The sequence below is a fragment of the Trichechus manatus genome, unplaced genomic scaffold (genome assembly GCF_000243295.1).
Source record: "Trichechus manatus latirostris isolate Lorelei unplaced genomic scaffold, TriManLat1.0 scaffold00003, whole genome shotgun sequence".
In the NCBI taxonomy this organism is placed as follows: domain Eukaryota; kingdom Metazoa; phylum Chordata; class Mammalia; order Sirenia; family Trichechidae; genus Trichechus; species Trichechus manatus.
The window spans coordinates 19,239,352-19,260,506 of NW_004443939.1; the positions used below are offsets into that span (position 1 = coordinate 19,239,352).

The 21,155-nt window shown below is 36.3% G+C and overlaps 1 protein-coding gene across 2 annotated transcripts in view; it reads right to left on the reverse strand.

Annotated features, from left to right (window-relative positions):
• Positions 1-21,155, reverse strand: part of NEGR1 (neuronal growth regulator 1) — a 1,035,705-nt gene that overhangs the window by 392,118 nt on the left and 622,432 nt on the right. For both annotated transcript variants that reach the window (XM_004369060.1, XM_012555400.1), the window contains exon 3: positions 19,780-19,905. In XM_004369060.1, the coding sequence (XP_004369117.1) occupies positions 19,780-19,905 (126 nt within the window). The remainder of the gene's footprint in view (positions 1-19,779; positions 19,906-21,155) is intronic.

Below are 21,155 nucleotides of genomic sequence, written 5' to 3' on the forward strand. Positions count from 1 at the left end.
GACCACTGCACCACCTGCTATAGTAGAAATCAAATTCAACAGGTGTACATGCAGACAGAAGCATTTTTTTGTGGGGGGGGGGGCTACCTGAAAACTACACCTGATAGAGTTCTTCCTTCTTTCTGATTTAACTCTCTGGGTCCAACATATGCTCTGTAACATTTCAGAATGGCAATGGGAGCAGTTGGCAATACATGATGGCTGCAGAGCTATTGAAGACCTGGGAAGAGAAAGGCTGACTTTTTTGAGGACTGCACCTACTGTTACAGAACACAAGGAAAGGGAAAGGATGGTGATTCCTTTGAGCAATAAACTGCCAGCTGACAGTTCCAGGCTGGTCTCAGTGAGCAGCAGCAGACACCTGGGGTAATGAATTTGTCATAAAGCACACACAATCTCAGGTCAAAGCAATGGAACAGAACTAAGAGACAGAGAGCATGCTTTCAAAAAGAAGAGAATAGAAGCCTTCCTGAAAGAACTGCAACTGAGGAGCTCTATGCCTCTCTGAAGTGACAGGAAATGTTCCAGTGGTAGAACTGAGGAAAGAGAGCTTGTGAACAGCACACGGCACACTCCAGAGAGTTGTTGGGATCCTTATACACTCTATATTGGTCAAACAGAAATACTTCCATTATGAGTTTAAGAACAAAACATAAAAGAGAAGGGGATATCACTTTTACATGTGCTACTACTTCTGTTTAGTTTTATGATATAGTGGAATATAAATGTTCTGTAAATACTATTGCTTATGGTTCTTTTAATGTAAATTCTTCTGTAAAATTAAAAAAATAACCCCTATCCCTTGAGTTGGGGAAGACTTATAGATTAAACACAATTGGCTATGTATTGATAATTGTGGAAGCTTGATGATAAGTACGTTGGGTTTGTTATACTACTCTCTCTTTAAAAAAAAAAATAAGCAAACAAAAACCCTTTCTTGAACTCTGCACAACATACAGCAAGCACCCCATTTCACTTCTCCCCTTCACCACAAAATTTCTTGAAGGAGACAATCTTTCTCCACTTCTTTATTCCCCTCCCCCACCCCCACATTTTCTTTTTAAAGAACTCAATCTGGCTCTAGTTCCCACAGTTTCACTGAAACTGCTGTTATCAAGGTCAAAAATGATCTCCATATACCCAAGCAGAATAGACACTTTTCTATACATACCTTATTCAACCTCTCATCAACTTCTTCAAATGTCAGCTCACTAGCTCACTTTCTAATGATTAAAACACTTTCTCCTCTTGGCATCACCCTCTTTGGGTCTTCATCTGTCCCACTAGCAGTGCTTTCTCTTTCTCTTTTGCTGACTTGTCTTCCAAATGCAGACCCTCAGACATTAGTCCTGGACCCTCTTCTGTCCATCTAACCTGCTGCCTTAGAAGAGGCTTACACTTACGACTCTAAATCTCATTTCTTGTTCTTGCCTCTTCCTTGAGATCAAACCTCACACGCTGAATTATTCACTGACTTTTTCACTTGATGTCTTATATGCCTCACAACTTAACGTGGCCAAAACAGAAATCTTGATTTTTCTCCCGAACATATTTATTCTCTGATTTTCCCCATCTCAGTTAATGACATGTCCTTTCTCCAAGTTGATGAAGACAAAAAACTAAAAGATATCCCCTATCTCCAATTTATAAACAACTTTTGTGGTTTTACCTACAAAATATCATCAAGTTTGCCAACTCCTCTTCATCTCCACTGTGATCCTCCTTGTTCGTCAACATCATCTCCTACCTCAGATACTGAAGTAGTTTCCTAAATGGTCTCCCTGATTCTTCTCCAGCCTCCCTTCAACTCATTGTCTACAGTACACCAAAAATATCTTCTTAAAATGAAAATAAAATCATATCACTTTCCTGCTCAAAAACTTTAAATGGCTTACCTCTGCATTTAGGAAAAAAAAAATCTAAACTCCTCACCATGGCTTACAACTCCTACTTGATCTGACCACCCCCAACTAACCTTCTCCAGGCTCATTTTCTTCTCTCACTTTGTTCCAGACCCACTGACTTTAATCCTAGTACACATCAACTTCTTTCCTCGTTTTAAGCATTTGCAAATGTTGTTCTCTCCAATTACAAGGTATTACACCACTTCACACAATAGCCTCTCCATCCTTCAACTTCAAGACTCAGTTTAAAAGATAACTCCTCAAAGAGGCCTTATTTGTTGTATTCATAGTCTTTACTTGATGTGTTATTGTTTACCTATCCATGTGTGTCTCTTCCAACTAGACTGCAAACTCCTTGAATTTAGTAGCCATGGATTTTCCCCTTACAACTGCATACAGAATGCCTAGCGTAGTGTCTGGCACAGAATAAGTGTTTAATAGATGCTTTTTGAAAAAAATAAGAAGATGTAAAATAAATATTCACAATATAATCATTGTATGATGACCTAGGGAATTTTTATTTAAGCAATCTATTTTTCATAATGTGAGTGAGAGTGAAAGCTTTAAACCCCAAATGTATTTGTACTATGACAAAATTAAGAGTAAATCTGCTTTGTCACACATGAGACATGGCTGGGAAAAAATTTAAGCCTGGCAATCAGACTTATTGATGGCTCCAGATAGCCCGGTCTAGTGGAAATAATCATGAGCTGGCTGTGAAGAGTGACTGGTCCTCTCATTTGTAGCGTGCTGATCAGTTTTCAGTAAGCCACTCTCTCTTTACTTATGTCTGAAAATTTAAAAAGTGCCTTCTAAGACTTTATTTGAAAGATAAATATTCTTTTATGCCTGTCACATTTCAATAAACTGATCTGTAAGTTAACTGTGCACTATAGGTTTATATATTAAATGAATAGCTATGTATGTACAATTCTCCTGAAAATCAATTAAATGCCCCCCCAAAAAACATCAGCTCTCTACTGAGACGAACCCACATGGTTAATGAACCATTTTATTTTTACAGATGTGTGTTTAAAATTGATAATTATTGCTTGCCATCTCACAAAAGGAAAAATGGAATTTACTTCCATTAAACACCAGGTTGTAATCGACTCCACGGAGAGTCCTGCTCTGAGAGTTCTCTCCTTCTCTTCACCTGGGTCTTTTGTCCTATAATTGAATTGAATTTGCTCCTCGCCCCATTCCTCCCAGACAGCTTCTCATTTTAGGGCTCTGAAGATGTATTACACTAATATAACGTCAGACTGACAATGCTATGATGATGCATGGGTGTAATACATCTTCAGAGCTTCAGCACTGTCCAGAAACAATGCAGCTGGTATTGGATTAAATTCAAACCTGATGCAAAAAGAAACATTAAAAAAAGAAAAGGGCTAACAAGGAAAGTGAAATGAAAAAAAGCACAAAGAGTTATTTTAATGAGCTCTATAATCCTGTATATTTTAAACACAAATTTTCATGACTTTAGTATGGCTTACTGTTAATTTGTATATTTATGCAATAATGTTCTCTGCAAATTATAATGAAATATAGCCTTAGACCAAAAAAATACAATAAATATGAGTTTTTAAGTCACAATCTATCAGGGAAAGTGTACATTTTAAAATTAAATGCAGAGAAAATTCATTTTAACTGCCAGCTACTGGTTATGAAAACCAAGATCGTTTCTAACCCTGTTTGATTTTCTGTGAGTTTAGTCTATGTCTAAACTAGGTCTAAACACTGCTACTGTGACCTACTGTTTCTAACAAAAACCAACAAAACTTACTTTTTTGTTACTCTTTCATAATCACTAACTCTAGTTTTTAAAAAAGCAGGTATGGTCATTACATATATCTGGGGAGTTTTGGGACAAAATATTCAATAAATGTTGCATTTTACCTATTATGTCAGTCTGGCAAAATTAGTTTCTCATCATTTCATGAGACATTTTCATTGTGAGGAGATATCTCATGAATGTTGACACTCTCCCTTTAGAAAAATTTCCCTTTGTAACATTATCATAGAGGGTGAAAGTACTATCTTCTAACAGAAAAATATTTTCCATAGAATTTTTAAAAGACTTTAAAAGGCTGAAATTGGATTGCACTGTAAACTAGGATAAGCGAATTTAGAGACTGGAGTAGTGGTTAAGAGTTATAGCTCCTAACCAAAAGGTCAGCAGTCTGAATCCACCAGGTGCTCCTTGGAAACACTATGAGGCAGTTCTACTCTGTCCTATAGGGTGGCTTTGAGTCGGGATTGACTCAACAGCAATGGGCTTGTTTTTTTTTTTAACAATAACAATAATAATAAAGAAGATAATGAAAAACAGAAAAATAGGCATTTTTATTCATAGTCTTCTGGTCTCAGTATCCTTTACCTTGGCTTTGTTTAGGTTAGTAATTATACAGACATCTCTGAGAGACTTAGCTCCTTTATTCTGACGGCAATCCCTTAGGAATCTGTAGCAGTGTAAAAGATTCTTTTATTTTGTTGTTTATTTTTATATACTTTTTCCCCCTACTGTACAGAATGAAACTAGGGGATACTTTCTCTTAAAAACAAACAAATAAATAACAACAACAAAGTAATGATTCCTTCCCCAAATACTGTGTTTTTTGCTCCCTCCTCATCTCCTAGATTTACTGGAATCTGAACAAATAATTAAAACTTTTGTTTTGGGCAATCATTCTGACAGTTGCTCAATAAACAATTTCTCCTATTCTCTCTGTGTAGAATAAATAAATAAATATCAAATAACATCCCACCCATCTAGAAATGCCATCACTACATTGCACTTACCTAGTTTATCTCATGAGAACACAGTATTTGTCATCATCTTTTTATATCTGTCCTCAAGCAACTTTTACGTAAAAATAAACTGTAAAATGAATTTTAATGATAATAGCTAAGAGTTTAGAGCCCTTAATTATGGCTGGATAGTCTTTTAAACTCTTTACCTGTAATACCTCATTTATGTGACAACTCTGTAATCTTATTTCAATTTTGCAGATGAAGAAACTGAAACACAGAACACTCAAGAATTTGCCCAGGTTAACACAAGTGGTAAGTGGCAGATTAGGGATTTGAACCCATGTAATCTACAAGTTGGAATCGACTTAATGGCAATGGGTAGTCTAAGTACAAGGAGCCCTGGTGGCACAGTAGTTAAGTGGTTAAGCCCTCCACTGCTAGCTGAAAGGCTGCTGCTTCAAACCCACCAGCTGCTGCACAGAAGAAAGATGTGGCCGCCTTGGAATCCCAGTGGGGCAGTTCTACTCTGTCTGACAGGGTTGCTATGAGTAGGAATCAAATTGATAGCAATGGGTTTGGTTTTAGTCAGTACAAGGAGCCCTGGTGGTGCAACGGCTAAGCACTTGGCTGGTAAACAAAAGGCTGGCAATTAGAATCCACCAATTGCTCCTCAGGAGAAAAGACCTGACGATCTTCTCCTGTATTTAGCCTAGGAAACCCTATGGGGGCACTTCCAATCTGTCGTATAAGGTCATCATGAGTTGGAATCTACTCCAAGGCATACAACAACAGCGAAGTCTAAGTACTAACCATGCACCTTTAAGCACTATGTTATATTGCCTCGGAAACCCTGGTGGCGTAGTGGTTAAGTGCTAGGCTGCTAACCAAAAGGTCAGCAGTTCAAATCCACAAGGCACTGCTTGGAAACTCTATGAGGCAGTTCTACTCTGTCCTATAGAGTTGCTATGAGTTGGAATCGACTCCACGGCAAAAGGGTTGTTTTTTTTTTAATATTGCCTTGCTTAGTATAAGTTTTATAATTAAAAAATGTGTTATTAATTTTTTTGTATAAACTCTATTCATAATAGGTTATAAATGTAAAACAATTATTAATCATATTAACTTTTAAAAAACTTCCATCAGTTAGTTAATATAAGTTTATGGATTGTGTAAAGACTTTACAGAATTCTGAAATATTCTTTCACTTAACAAATATTTATTGAGTGTCTACTATATAGTTACATTTGAATCATGGATCTTAGAGGTAGCAAACAAAAAGTGAAGAGATTAAAAATTGTTTATCTTACTTTATTGATCTATAATCCACGAACACTAAAATCATTCTCACTTTTCATTAGTGATGATTATTCTAGAGCTGTGGTCAGATTAATAAGAAAAATATAATTTGTAAAACAAGCCAACTAAAATCCATTAGCAATATATTCATTTTGAAAAACGATTATAGTGCTCATTCACACTAGAAGTCATAGCTCCACTAATAATTTTTCGCAAGCCACTACATGCTCTTGACTATAATTGTCAAGAACATTTTGAGTCTTGATTTTTTTTTAATCATTATTTATATATTCTTTCTTTCTTACTCATATATGTTTCAGTAAAGATCCAGGAGGATCAACAGAATTCCTGTGGGTCTTGATTGTGTATAAAAGTAGCCTTGATGGACAATAGCTTACATTTAGTGGTAGTTGGCTTCCATAAAGATTACAGCCTTGGAAACCCTGTGGTAGAAGTTCTGCTCTACGCTATAGGGTCACTATGAGTCGGAGTTGACTGGAAGCAACGGGTTTGGTTTTTTGGGTTATGAACAAGTAAGAAGCCCTGGTGGCATTATGGTTAAAGCCCTTGACTGCTAACAGAAAAGTCCGATTTGGAACCCACCAGCCGGTCTGTAGGAGAAAGATGTGGCAATCTACTTTTGTAAACGTTACAGACTTGGAAACCCTATGAGGCAGTTCTACTCTCTCTTTTAGGGTCTCTAGGATTCAGAATTGACTGGACAGCAATGGACAACAGATTACACACAAGCTCTGTTTTCACTGACTTTCATAGTTCAGATAATCAGTAAAACCTGGATGCAAATTAACATCATGCTGTTTTCTCATGAATGTGGTACATGAAGGCATACTGTAAGTAAACAAGTTAACATATTTTAAGCTTATATATGTTACAATAGTGCCAGTGCATACTAAGTACTCAACATATAATCCTAATATAAGTATTACTTGGGTTCATTTTTTACAAAAGAGTACCTACTGGTGCTGTTTCTGATTACTTATAGGATCCATCTCAAAATTATGAATGGAAATTTTACTCATAGAGTCCCACCTACACATGAATTAGCATAAATTTTATAACCAATAAAAGCTGCATTTTATAAAATAATAACATTTTTAAAAGCCCCTAATTTGTTTACAAGGAGCCCTAGTGGTGCAGTGGTTAATTGCTTGGCTGCCAACTTAAAGATGAATGCTTAAATCTACCACCCACTCCACAGGAGACAGATGTAGCAGTCTACTTCTCTAAAGATTATAGCCTTGGAAATGCTACGGGGCAGTTCTACTCTGTCCTATAGGGTTGCTATGAGTCGGAATCAACTCGACAGCAATGGGTTTGGTTTTTGGGTTTTAATTTGTTTAGACAAAACGATTTATGCAGCAGTACATCAACAGGGAACTGCCAGAAATTCAAGCCAGATTTAGAAGAGGATATGGAAGAAGGGATATCATTGCTGATGTCAGATGGATCTTGGCTGAAATCAGAGAACACCAGAAAGATGTTTACCTGTGTTTTATTGACTATGTAAACGTATTCAACTGTGTGGATCATAACAAATTATGAATAACATTGCAAAGAATGGGAATTCCAGAACACTTGCTTGTGCTCATGAGGAACTTGTACATAGACCAAGAGGCAGTCATTTGAGCAGAACAAGGGGGATACTGCATGGTTTAAAATCAGGAAAGGTATGTGTCAGGGTTGTATCCTTTCACCATACTTATTCAATCTGTATGCTGAACAAACAATCCAAGAAGCTGGACTATATGAAGAAAAATGAGGCATCAGGATTGGAGGAAGACTCATTAACAACCTGTGATATGCAGATGACACAACCCTGTTTGCTGAAAGTGAAGAGGAATTGAAGCACTTACTGATGAAGATCAAAAACTACAGCCTTCAGTATGGATTACACCTGAACATAAAGAAAATAAAAACCTCACAACTGGACCAATAAACAACATCATGATAAACGGAGAAAAGATTAAAGTTGTCAAGGATTTCATTTCAGTTGGATCCACAATCAACGCCCATGGAAGCAGCAGTCAAGAAATCAAATGAAGCTTTGCATTGGGCAAATCTGCTGCAAAAGACCTCTTTAAAGTGTTAAAAAGCAAACATGTCACTTTGAGGACTTAAGGTGCACCTGACCCAAGCTACGGTATTTTCAATAGCCTCATATGCATGGAAAAGCTGGACAAAGAATCAGGAAGACTGAAGAAGAATTGATGCCTTTGGATTACAGTGTTGGTGAAGAATATTGAATATACGATGGACTGCCAGAAGAACAAACAAATCTGTCTTGGAAGAAGTACAACCAGAGTGCTCCTTAGAAGCGAGGATGGCGAGACTTCATCTCATGCACTTTGGACACGTTATCAGGAGGGACCAGTCCCTGGAAAAGGACATTATGCTTGGTAAAGTAGAGGGTCAGCGAAAGAGAGGAAGACCCTCAACAAGATGGACTGACACAGTGGCTGCAATGATAGGCTCAAGCATAACAATGATTGTGAGGATGGCGTAAGACCAGGCAGTGTTTCGTTCAGTTGTACATAGGGTTGCTATGAGTCAGAACCGACTCCATGGCACCTAACAACAACAACTTATGCATTATCCTTTCTGTAATACATGTAACATGACATTGAAATCCCTGGGGGAAAAGAAACTAGGAAAATCTAATTTCCAAAATATAAATAGCCCGGTATTAACCATTATTTTCTTCACAAATTTAGTCCCCTAAGGAGAGACATACTTAAGAATGATTTTTTTTCCCTCAGAAAATCATGTTCCATAAGGACAAAAAAAAAGTCTCTTTGAAATGCTTGATGGGTTCCTGTTTTTGTTTTTTTTTTTATGGATAGACACTTTTCTCTGAGAATAGTCAATTATTTTTTATGCTGATTCATCATATCATCAGGCCCATTGTTTAGTCTTATATGTGTCTTAAAATACTGAAAATTTTCTTGCTTTCTGTATTCAAATAGCAGGCCTTAACAGTGTTGAATATAAATGATTTAGCATAGCCCAACACTAACTTGATAGAACTAGAGGGGATTTTGGAAACAGGCAAATGAAAGTTAAAATTATAAAGAAAACTCTCTGAACAAAGAGGCAATTTTAACTGCATATATAAATTATTGGTGTGCAATTTTATGGTAAAAGTTTAACTTGCCATCATTATGTAGATTCATTCATTATATAATTATCCATTATGTAAAGTCATTACGGAAATTCTCAAAAGCTCAACATACAGTGCAACTCTACAATGGCACCAGAACCACAGCTTGTAATCTGAAGATCTGGTATTGTTAAAATGTCATCAGCATAAATTGCAGGTTTTACTGAATTTTTTTCTTCCTAACATCAAAGAGCAAAGTGCAATGTCAGGATTACAAACCTGAAACAAGAATCTTAAAGCATTACAGTGTTTGGGCAACATGCTGCCAGCTTGGAAGGAGCACACACACAACCTCTTCATCATATCACCCTTGGTGTTGGCCTAGCACTCAAGCATTCCAAAGAAGACTTTCTTTCACAAAGGGGGAACAACAATGGAGTTAAGAGAACTAATAGAAAGTAATGCTTTCTAGTTTGTACATGTTATGACTTGAATTATTTCCAGAATTGTTTTAAATTATAGATTCCAGTAGTGCATGGTTTTCAGCTAATAATTTTCAGTTTTTGTGGTCTCCTATTTTTTTCTGATAATTAAGAATTAACATTTCTGTCTTAAGACTGTTTGTTCTTAATTTCTTCTAAAGGTATGGAACTTTTAATGTGCTAAAGCTGTATGTCTAGTAACTTGGATATCAAATTTAAAACCTCAACTTCTTTTATAATATCTAATGCAGGGGTCAACAAATGTTTTCTTCAAGGACTAGATAGTAATGTTTTAGGCTTTGTGGGCTGTAGGTTCTCTGTTACTACCACGAAATTTTCTCATTGTAGTGTGAAAACAGCCATAGAGAATATGTAAATGAATGAGCATGGCTATGTTAAAACAAACAAAACCTTTATTTACAAAACTAGGCAGCAGGCCAGTCTGGCTCACAGTCCTTACTTTGCTGACCCATCGTCTAATAAATACTTGACTTTGTTTACCTTGTTTATTCTGAACCCGCTCTCATTCAACAATTTCAAAATCTTAAAATCTCCTCCTTTGGAAAACTCTGCAATATTCTTAATTGACAGTTTATGTTATCTAATTTATAGTTGAGATATGTCACAGCAATGCTTGGGGAAAGCATGGAAAATACTGCTTTTAATTTTCAAAGTTTCTACACTTTAAATCTACACAATTTCAAATTACTGCTTTGTGGCCATTTTAAGTCTACTCAAATGTTAAATAATGACTGACATGTTTAATTAAACACTACCGTTCTAATGAAAAGACTAAAAAGAGTTAACTTTTATTTAAAGTAAAAGACAAAACTAATGAATAGAAAATATAAAGGAAGAAAAATTTCCTGAAGAATGACATAGAAAATTTCCTAAAATATGTATTAAATATTTATGTATGAAATTTTCACTTTTGGAAAGATGGAGTAGATGTATTTTTCTCTATTCTTCCTGCTAAGTCCAGCTAAAAACTGCAGATATTAAAATAAATAAATAAGAACCCTCAGAAAGGTGAGAGAAGATAGACCAGTTAGAAACACCCCCAGGGAACATCTAGCTCAATTGGCATAACACAGTTTACAAAGGCAATGTTCTACCTTCTACCTTGGTGAGTAGCGTCTGGGGTCTTAAAAGCCTGTGAGCAGCCATCTAAGATACTCCACTGGTCTCATCCCTTCGGGAGCAAGGGAGTGTGAAGAGAACAGGATACAAGGGAAAGATTAGTCCAAAGGACTAATGGACCACAGCTACCAAGGCCTCCACCAGACTGAGTCCAGTACAGCTACATGGTGCCCGGCTATCACCATTGACTTCTCTGACCGGGATCGCAACAGAGGGTTCTGGACAGAGCTGGAGAAGGATGTAGAACAAAATTCTAACTCGAAAAAAAAAGACCAGATTTACTGGCCTAAAGGAGACTGGAGAAACCCCGAGAGCATGGCCCCCAGACACCCTTTTAGCTCAGTGGTGAAGTCACTTCCGAGGTTTACCATTCAGCCAGGGAGTGGACAGCCCCATAAAACCAAACGGGACTAATGAGGCACAGCAGTCCAGGGACAAGGACTAGAAGGCAGAAGGGGACAGGAAAGCTGGTGATAGGAAACCCAAGGATGAGTAAGGATAGTGTTGTGTTGTGAGGTTGTTAACCATTGTCATAGGGCAACATGTGTACTAACTGCTTAATGAGAAACTATTTTGTTCTGTAAACATTGATTTAAATTGAGAATAGCAGCACAATTGGAAGAGCGTAGTCGATGTCACTGAACTGTGCATGTAGAAATTTTTGAAATGGTGTCTTTGGCTATTTTCACCAAAAAAAAAAGGTCGAGAAGGGAGAGGGTTGACATGTCGTGGGGTTGTTAACCAATGTCATCAAACAGTATGTGTACTACTGTTTCATGAGAAACTATTTGTTCTGTAAACCTTCACCTGAAGTACAATTGAAAAAAAAAAAAAATAGAGAAAGCAGGATACCAGTTAGAAATACCCAGACCTGAGGGACACAGTGGTGCATACTCTGGGTTTTCTTTTTGCCTTATATACATCTCAGACAGGGTGCAGGAGAAGCTGAGAACCCAGAAATGTCAGCAGGTGCAGACAAAATGAAAGTCCCAAGAAAAACCTGCTTTCTCTAGTCAACACACCAGAATGGGGGCAGCCTAGCAAGACAGAAAACAGGGGTAGATGTGACTATACAGAGATAGCACGAGGAAGATGGTGGTGATTGTGGTGGTGGTTACGCTAATCTACTTGGGTGCTAAAATGATGCAGAGCTATACATATACACTGCACTAATAACTATTTCCTGAGTTTGATATCATACTATAGTTATGTAAGATGTAACCATTGGGAGAAATCGGGTGAAGGGTACATGGACTCTCTCAGCATTATCTTTGCAACTTCCTGTGAGTCTATAATTGTTTCAAAATAAAAACTGAAAAATTTCATATTGATTTGGTACAACTTATTTAAACACTTTGAGTGCCATGCTCGTTAGTACAGTCAGAACAATGATAGTCACTTTGATTTTGTTTTAATGCTTAAGTGAAATAAGTATATGCAAATGTCTCCCACTCTGCCTAGATATAGAAGGCAATGGATCAATCAATATTAGTTAAACCATGCTGGCTAAAAATCCATTGACACAGCTGCTCTTTACGTTAAATGAGGTTATAAGGAAATTGAGGTTATAAGGAAAATAAAGGGTTCATTCACATTTAGGGGGCATGTGTGTGGACTTATATTAGGGGCATGAAGTAGATGGGTACTATCAAAATGAATACTTACTTTCAAATTTTAACTTCTAGTTCTAAGTCATGTGGGAACAAAGTCAAAGAACATCCATCTATTCAACAGTATTTACGGAACCCCTATTCTGTACCAGGCTCTGTGCTACGCCTTAGGGTCTAAAGATGAATAGACACTGTCTCTGGACAAAAGGAGCCCCCTATCCGATGAGGTCATAGACAAAGCCAAAGACTAAAATTCAGATGAGTAGTTCTCACAAGCGGTGGTACAAGGTACTATGTAATTATGGAGAAAGGAACACCCAGTTCTCTCTGGGATGCTTAGGGATAGTTTCATAAAATCCATAGGATAAAAGTGTGAATAGAAGTTTGTCAATCTGAAAAACAGACAACAAACTTTTCAAGTAAACGAAGCAACTACGTAACAATGTTGTTGTTGTTAGGTGGCATCACTTGATTCCGACTCATGGCGATCCCATGCAAAAGCGTGGAACTGCTCCATAGGGTTTTCTTGCCTGTAATCTTTATAGGAGCTGATCGTAGCAGGTCTTTCTCCCGCAGAGCCACTGAGTAGGTTCAAACTGCCAATCTTTTGGTTAGCAGCCCAGTGTTAATGTAACAGTGTTTTTGTTAGGTGTCATGGAGTCACTTTCAACTCATAGTGATCCTATGTACAACAAAACGAAACACTGACCAGTCCTGTGCCATCCTCACAATCAATGTTATGCCGAACCCATTGTTGCAGCCATTGTGTCAATCCATCTCGTTGAGGGTCTTCCTCTGTATTGCTGACCCTGTACTTTACCAAGCATGATGTCCTTCTCCAGGGACTAATCCCTCCTGGTAACATGTCCAAATATCTGAGATGAAGTCTCACATCATTGCTTCCAAGGAGCATTCAGGCTGTACTTCTTCCAAGACAATTGTAGATAAACCAAATTTCTACCATGGCTATCTAGATGGATAGTTATGTGTCCATATCTAAATTCTTCACTTCCCATTTACTCTTTAATCCTCCACAATTTGGTTTCCACCCCACAATGTCAATGAATTGGTACAATGACCACTTATACTACCTAACCTGAAGGAAAGTTGTTCTTATTTTATTTGACTTGATAGACATTTTTCACCACTCAACTGCTCCTTGGAAAATTTTTCCTCTTTGGTTTATTGAAAACATGGCTTTCTGGTTCTATGTTTGTAAACTCCTTCATAAAAAGCTCAATAAGTATTTATTAAACAAAAATGAGGAGTGTCAGAGATTGATTTAGGATGAGAGACTTGAGCCTATTTGAATGTGGAGAGAGTGGGGTTAATAGAGAAGCAGTTAAAGATGCAGGGAGAAAGAGGATAATTAATGGAATAAGGTACTGACAAAAGAATCCAGAACATAGGAGAAGAAATGGGGCTTAAATTAACCAGTGTTTTCTTAACTTACGTAATAGCTTTAACTCCTGTGAATAATTAAGGTAAGAATATCCTACAAGTTATTAGGCACATAGGAAATAAGCAAACAAGAGTTTGAGACATACTGTCCAGTATTTACTACTTTTTAACTTTAAAACCAAAAGAATGTCTTTGTCAGCTAATAGGCAGCACCTTGCTAGAGTGTGAACATCTCTGGCATTCCAGATACCAAAGCATAGAAATGAACTAAGGAATAGAAATCAAGATACAAGGCAACAAATAACAAATGAAAATTTGACAAGGGCCTTCAAAATGCTTTCAGAGCTGTTCCCTTTAATCTCTTATTTTAAATTTTTTGTTTTAACCTTTCCTATTTTTTTTCTGACAGGACTTAGATTTATTAATATAATGCTGTGTGATTAAGAATTTTATTTTGTCTTTATAGTTAAAATTAGATGCTTGTGTAAACTTGGCAGTGTTCTCTATAAGCCTGAAGTGATGTTTAGCTTCATGATAACCTCATTTGAGAGTAGTATATGAATTTTATTCAAAATTCTCAGATAGACCCCTGAGTTTCATAGACGAGTTTAGACATTCTATCTGGTGGAAAACTCAAACATATTTCAGGGGCATATTAACAACTAATAACAAGGAAGTTTTACTATGTCACGAACTGTGTTCAACGTTTTACACTATTCCATGTAATCCTTACAACAATTATGCAAGTTGCATACAATTATGTTTCCCATTTTATATTTGAAGTTTACAAAAGTTTAAGAATTTTGTCTAAAATCTACTAGCTGGTAAGAAGAGGAGCTGAGTCTCAAGCACAATTCTGACTGATAGCAAAGTTCATGATCTTAATCACTGTGCTATACTGGAAGCATCCAGTATCTGAGAGACTACTAATAGAAATGAAAGGGAACCATGCATTTCATGTTAGGAATTTTGAGGAAATGTTGAAAATTTTCTAAGTATATTAGGAACCAGTCATGGATTAAGCAAAGCAGTAGGACCCAGTGTATATAAAGATCTATGAATCTGTCTACAATTGTCTCCTTATATTTTCCTTGACTTTTTTTTTTTTACTAATTATGCTACAAATACTTTTTGTGTACGTACCAGGTTCCAGGCTCTAATCCAGGCTTGTTGTTAGATGGAGGTAAATACAAATATATATATATATATATTTATATATGTATATTTATATATATAGTCTATTTCTTGCCCTGAAATTGTTTAAGCTCTTGTGGTTTAGTAGAATATCATAGGAAGTAGCCTAGATCCCTGAGTCTCTGATAATTTTACCATAAGGCAGATGGACAGAATTATACTTTAAATCAATATGGTTTAAAAGCACATCTTAATGGTTCTAGCCCCAAGTGTATTGTATTCAATCATTTCAAGTTAAATGAAATGGTGGATTCCAGACTTGGTGCGGGGAAGGCACAAGATGAACCTGGAATATGTTTTCATGCAATGGAGTATGCAAATACTCGAAAAAAATGACAGGGGCATATCACAAGGACATAGGAGTCAGACTAAAGTAACCCCCACTGGTCAAATCAAGGACAATTTCAGCAACAAAGTATTTATAGACAGGAAAGAATTATAAACAATTTTAAAATATTGTGAATTCATGAGTCCATGCCATAACAGATAAATAAACAAACAAATAATTAAATAATAAATAAGTAGAAGGGAGGGCTCTTGTTTTCATGGAATGCCATGACTAACCAGTAAATGTGGGAAGATGTGAAGTTAGAAGATCATCATTTTGTAATCATTAGAGTAAAGACTGTTCCACAGAAGATTCATCGATAAATGCTAAATCTAAATGGAAGATTGACAAGGAGCAGATATTTACATGTCAGTGTCTTAAAATTTTTCCACACAGGCTGCTTATTTGTAACATGGGGAAAAAAATGTAACTGTACTGTGGCGAGATCTGACAACACCTTGATCCAGTAATTGAGATTAACTTCATAAATGAGGGGCAGATAGATATCATGTGCCTCCCAATATGATTCCTGGAGAAGGACACAACATCACTTATTTAGTTTCAGGTGTGCACAACTATAATCTAATCACAAGGAGATATCAGACAAACCCCAGATGAGAAATATTCTATTAAAAAAGGGAGGGCATGCTTTCTTCAAAAATGCCAAAGCTCAGTAATGGCAAAGAAAGGCTCAAGAAAAGAACTGTTTCAGATTAAAGGAGACTGAAGTGACATGGTAACCAAGTGCCATACTTGATTCTGGACTAAATTCTGTATTGGAGGGAAAATAATGTTCTAAAGGACATGTCATGGATTGAATTGTGTTCCCCAAAAATATGTATTAACTAGACTAGGCCAAGATTCCCAGTATTGTGTGGTTGTCTTCCATTTTGTGATTTGATTAATTTTCTTATGTGTTGTAAATCCTAATCTCTGCCTGTGGTTAATGAGGTAAGATTAGGTTATGTTAAAGAGGATTAGGGTGGTATGCAACACCATTACTCAGGTCACAGCCCTGATCTGATGTAAGGGGAGTTTCGCTGGAGTATGGCCTGCATCACCTTTTATGTTATAAGAGATAAAAGGAGAGAGAAGCAAGCAGAGAGATAGGGACCTCCTACCACCAAGAAAGAAGAACTGGGAGAAGAGTGTCTCCTTTGGACCCAGGGTCCCTGCACTGAGAAACTCCTGGATCCATGGGAAGACTGATTACAAGGACCTTCCGCCAGAGCCAACAGAGAGAGAAAGAAAGCCTTTTCCTGGAGCTGACGCATTGAATCTGGAATTCTAGCCTCCTAACCTGTGAGAGAATAAATTTCTGTTTGTTAAAGCCATCCACTTGTGATATTTCTGTTACAGCAGCACTAGATAACTAAGATAGGTCATTATTGGGGCATTTGAGAAAGCTGGAATATGGATGGTTAATTCAATAAAAAGTATGGTACAAATGTTAAATTTAGTGAAGTTGAAAATTGTACTGTGACTATGTCACAGAATGTCCTCATTCTTTAGAAATGCACACTGACATATCTAGGGATAAAAGGTCATAATGTATGCTGTCAAATAATTCAATAAAACACATGCACACACACACACACGCACGAGTAAATGATGAAGCAAACAGAACAAAGTGATGATAGACAAAACTGGGTAAAGGATATAGGGTTTTGTTTTGTGTATTGTTTCTGCAACAAATTTTATAAATTTGAATTAATTTCCAAGTATAAATAAAAAAATAGGAAGAAAGAAATCATAGTGAACTCTAAGGAAGCTTATTTGTCCAGAAACTTCTCAAGAAATACGTTTTTTTGGGGAACATACACTGAGTTGTTTGAACTGTCAAATGGACTAAAAATAAAAAATAAAAAGCAATAATCAAACCCATTGCCCTCAAGTCAATTCCAACTCATAGGGACCCTACAGGACAGAGCAGAACTGCCCCATAGGGTTTCCCAAGGAGAAGGTGGCAGATTCAAACTGCTGACCTTTTGGTTAGGAGCTAAGCTCTTACCCACTGTACCACGAGGGTGCCATCAAATGGACTAACAACTCTAATTGGCTCTGGTCATGTTTGTGATGTGATTGACGCACAGCCTCATTTTGCTAAAAAGATTAGGAAGAAGCTCTGTGGAGCTATCATCCTTGTGAACGTTCTTTTTTTTTTTTTTTTTAACTGCGTTTACTCATGAATTAGTCACCAAGAGTTACCAACGGTAGAGATAAAAAAATCATCTAAACAAATCACACATGTACAAAAACAAGCTATTGCTTCTAGTATAGACATGTAGTATGTCTATGCCTTCTTTTAGTACTAAACATTGTTTACATGTTGATTGCAGTTTTGAGACGCATATTGTCTCAATGATATAGCAAAAGAAAGCAGAATAACATGCAAAATTGTAATATTTTATAGGTAAAATAGAGACAGATGAACTAAATTCAGTTTTGGTTTCAAATATAAAAGTTGGAAAAAGTAAATAGAATTATCAGACCTGTTTCTTAAGACTGAAACTCCATAGTGCTGTACCTTTGAATACAGATCATCAATTGATTAAAATTTGAAATTACCGGAAACGTTTATAAAAATTTCAGCCAAGTTTAGCTATTTAATTGGATAATAGTTAATATTTATGTTAATTTTAGTCATTTCCTTGGTATAGCAGAATCAGAAAAACAAATCTATTCACAGTTTAATTTATAAACCCAATCTATCTTCCTTCAGTTTCATGATGTTATCCATTATCATTATTCTAATAACTTCACTAACCAATATTCATGCTATTTAATTAAGCTAAAATATATCCAAGCACTTAAAAGAGAATATGCATAATAACAAGGACTGCAAAGCATGAGAGTTTAAGTCCAAAATATTAATCCTAAATTATATGGAGATGAAGATTATGTGTTTTGTTTTTACAAAACTGAGATTGCATATCAGTTTGAAATCCCTGGAAAGTTGATTAAGAATCAGCTGTACATTTGCATATCACCTTATATTTTTTAAAGCACATTTATACCTATTATCTTATTTCAGTCTCACAATAGCCAAGGATTATTATCATTTGCATTTTAGAAAGTAGGAAACTGGCTGAGGGTAACTGAGGCTAAGAGACTTGCACAAGGATTTGCTGAACTGATTAGTAAGAGCACAGGTGTTCTAACTGCTAGCCCCGGGCTTGTTTCACTTACACCCCATGGGAGGTCCTGCCATGCATTCAGTACTCACATACCAGGTTTCTGATTCCGTAGCAGCTCTAGAGAGTAAAGTGTTGGCAGAGTCAAGAGGCACACTCATGTTTCAAAAATATTATAGGGGCCATAATGCATATCATGTAAGTGTACACTGCTGTTACATTGATTTTTTTCTCACATTAACAGTAACACTGAGCATATGATGTGGGTAAGTCTCATTAGGCATACTCCATAAATGAGGAAACTGAAAAGCACTTAAGGATAAGTGTATTAAAGAAAGCATTAGCGGATAAAATAGATGTTCCAACTGTACTTTTTCTACATCTACATGAAGTGTGCCTTTCTGATTTCTTTAAAAGTAATTTCATCACACTAGCCTTGCTGAAGCTATTTCGACCAAAAATATAAAAAAGAAGAAAATAAAATTTCATTTATCTGAAATGAGGCAGGGTCCTGTTCATTAAAAGTATCAGGATAGCCTCAAACCTATGTAATTTAAACATTTAAATTTTATACAACTTGGTGCTTCTGTTAGAGTTGTAGCTATAAAAACAGATTTGTTTTGCTGATGATTACTGCCATCTTCCTTTGATAAACTTAATCTCTTTGGGAGGATGTACAGCATAGCAGAAGCACTGGGGGCCCATAACCATGTTATATCCCTTCATTCCACTTAGCTATGTGATCTTGTACAAGTTACTTAAACTCTTGGGTTTTCAGTTCCCTCATCAGTTAAAATTTAATTCTAACTGCCAAATTTCTGATTTTGGACTGCAGTTGGAAATTAGACCCAGAAGCCTCATAATTTGTATACTTTCATTCTCCTCTGGTTACCTTAGTGGGTCATGCTTGACTATTAATACATGAATGTTGATTGAATAAATCTCTTATACATTTAAATGAAGATCTTTCTCTTATGACATTTCTATTTCAGCTTTTCGTCTATTGATTTCTGTTTGATCCATAAAGTGCAAATAACCTTCACTAAGAAACAAGAGACATAGGTTCCATTCTGGACTCTGACAGAAACTGTCCATTCAACTTTTATGGCTGCAGTCTCCTTAGGTATAAAGAATGAGTATAAGAATACTCATCTGCTGACTTTATGAAAAAGATACAAAAGCTACAATAAGTTGGCTCTTTATAAGTATAATGTTCTACATAAATGAAAAGTAATATTCTCTTTGCTCTCTAGCAAGTATTTTTCTCTGGTTAAGTAAAACCAGTAAGCCTTACAGCATTCCAAGCCTTAAGAATTCCAAGCAAAAATTTGGAAAGACTGTCTAAAACTCTGAATAAGTAAGGTTACAGGAAAACAATGAATAGCACAAATGACACTGATTTAGTCCTACTTTACCTGATGGGGAGATATGCCGCCAAGAAATGGAGGGCTCTGGCTTTCCAGTCGCCAAACAAGTAAGAGTGACATTGGTTCCTTCATTGATGGTCATATCCCTTGAGATGTCATATATCTTCGGAGGAACTGAAATGGTAAAACATGCGGTGATCAGGAAACTATAAAATTTCATTGAACTGTATGTGATTAACTTCATGATATCATGCAATTAAGCCATGGCAATGAAATGTACTTATGACCTATGGTCATCTCCTAAAAGATGTATTCTCTAGATCCTCAGGACTCTCTAAGCGTTTCCCCCCCCTAATTTTCAGATATTAAATACTTCAGCATAAATGAAATATTAAATAACAAAAACAATTTGGCATTGCTTAAGTTAAATATTTATTGTGGCAAACTTGCAATAAGTAAACCAAAATATGACCAATCTCATTGTTTTATCCATATACCTTCACTGTAATGATAATTTTTCTGTTGAAATAGTTAAATAAAAATGGAAATCTGGAAGAAATCTAAAATATCAGGACAGTTATGCCCGCATGCTGATTCAAGAACTGAGTGAGGTAGGGTATGTACAGGTTTGGGAGGTAGGATTTCAGGATCACAAAAGCATTTTTTGTCTTCAGATTCCTATCTGTAAAATAGCAGAGCTGGACTTTCCCATCATTTAGGTTCTAAGTAGCACAGATTCTAAGGGCCGTGAAAGGTGTATTACAGAAGAGTTTTTCGTCAGCAATGGCTAAAAAATGCAAGGAAAAAGATATCTCTTCACTTCAGGACTTGTCAGGACCTTTGTTATACACTTTTGCACTGCAAATCTCCAAGTGGGAGGGGGAACAATATTTTGTAGTGTTTTCTGTGATATGTTAGACTATGGAAGTTTTTATTACAGAGCACTCACTAAACTAGTGATCATGGAATACACTTTGGAAAATGACGGACAGGAAAAATCCATAAGTTAAATTCTGGGTATAAAATTTCCTTATTTTCTTCGAAACCAAAGGCTCTTATTTAATCCTCAAAAGGTATGGGCACGAGTCCTGGGTCTTCAACTTGCTATCCCTGTTGTCTAGGAACTTAATTTATCTCAGCCTCAGTGTCTTCATATGAAAGCTGGTGATGATAATAGCAGGAACCCATATAACTGCTGAAAGGATTAAATAAGTCAAATATGTTAAATAATTTTAAAAAGTGCCTGGCCCATTGAACACACACCATTAGTGTTAACTATTACTTTTAGATGCTTTAAAACACCTATATGGTGTTTGAATTTAATTTCAATACTTCCTTTTCCGGTGACTTAAAACAGCTTTCAGAATTTCAGCACTTTGTGTATGACTGCTCTGCTACATAAGTTCTAACTTACTTTATAAAAG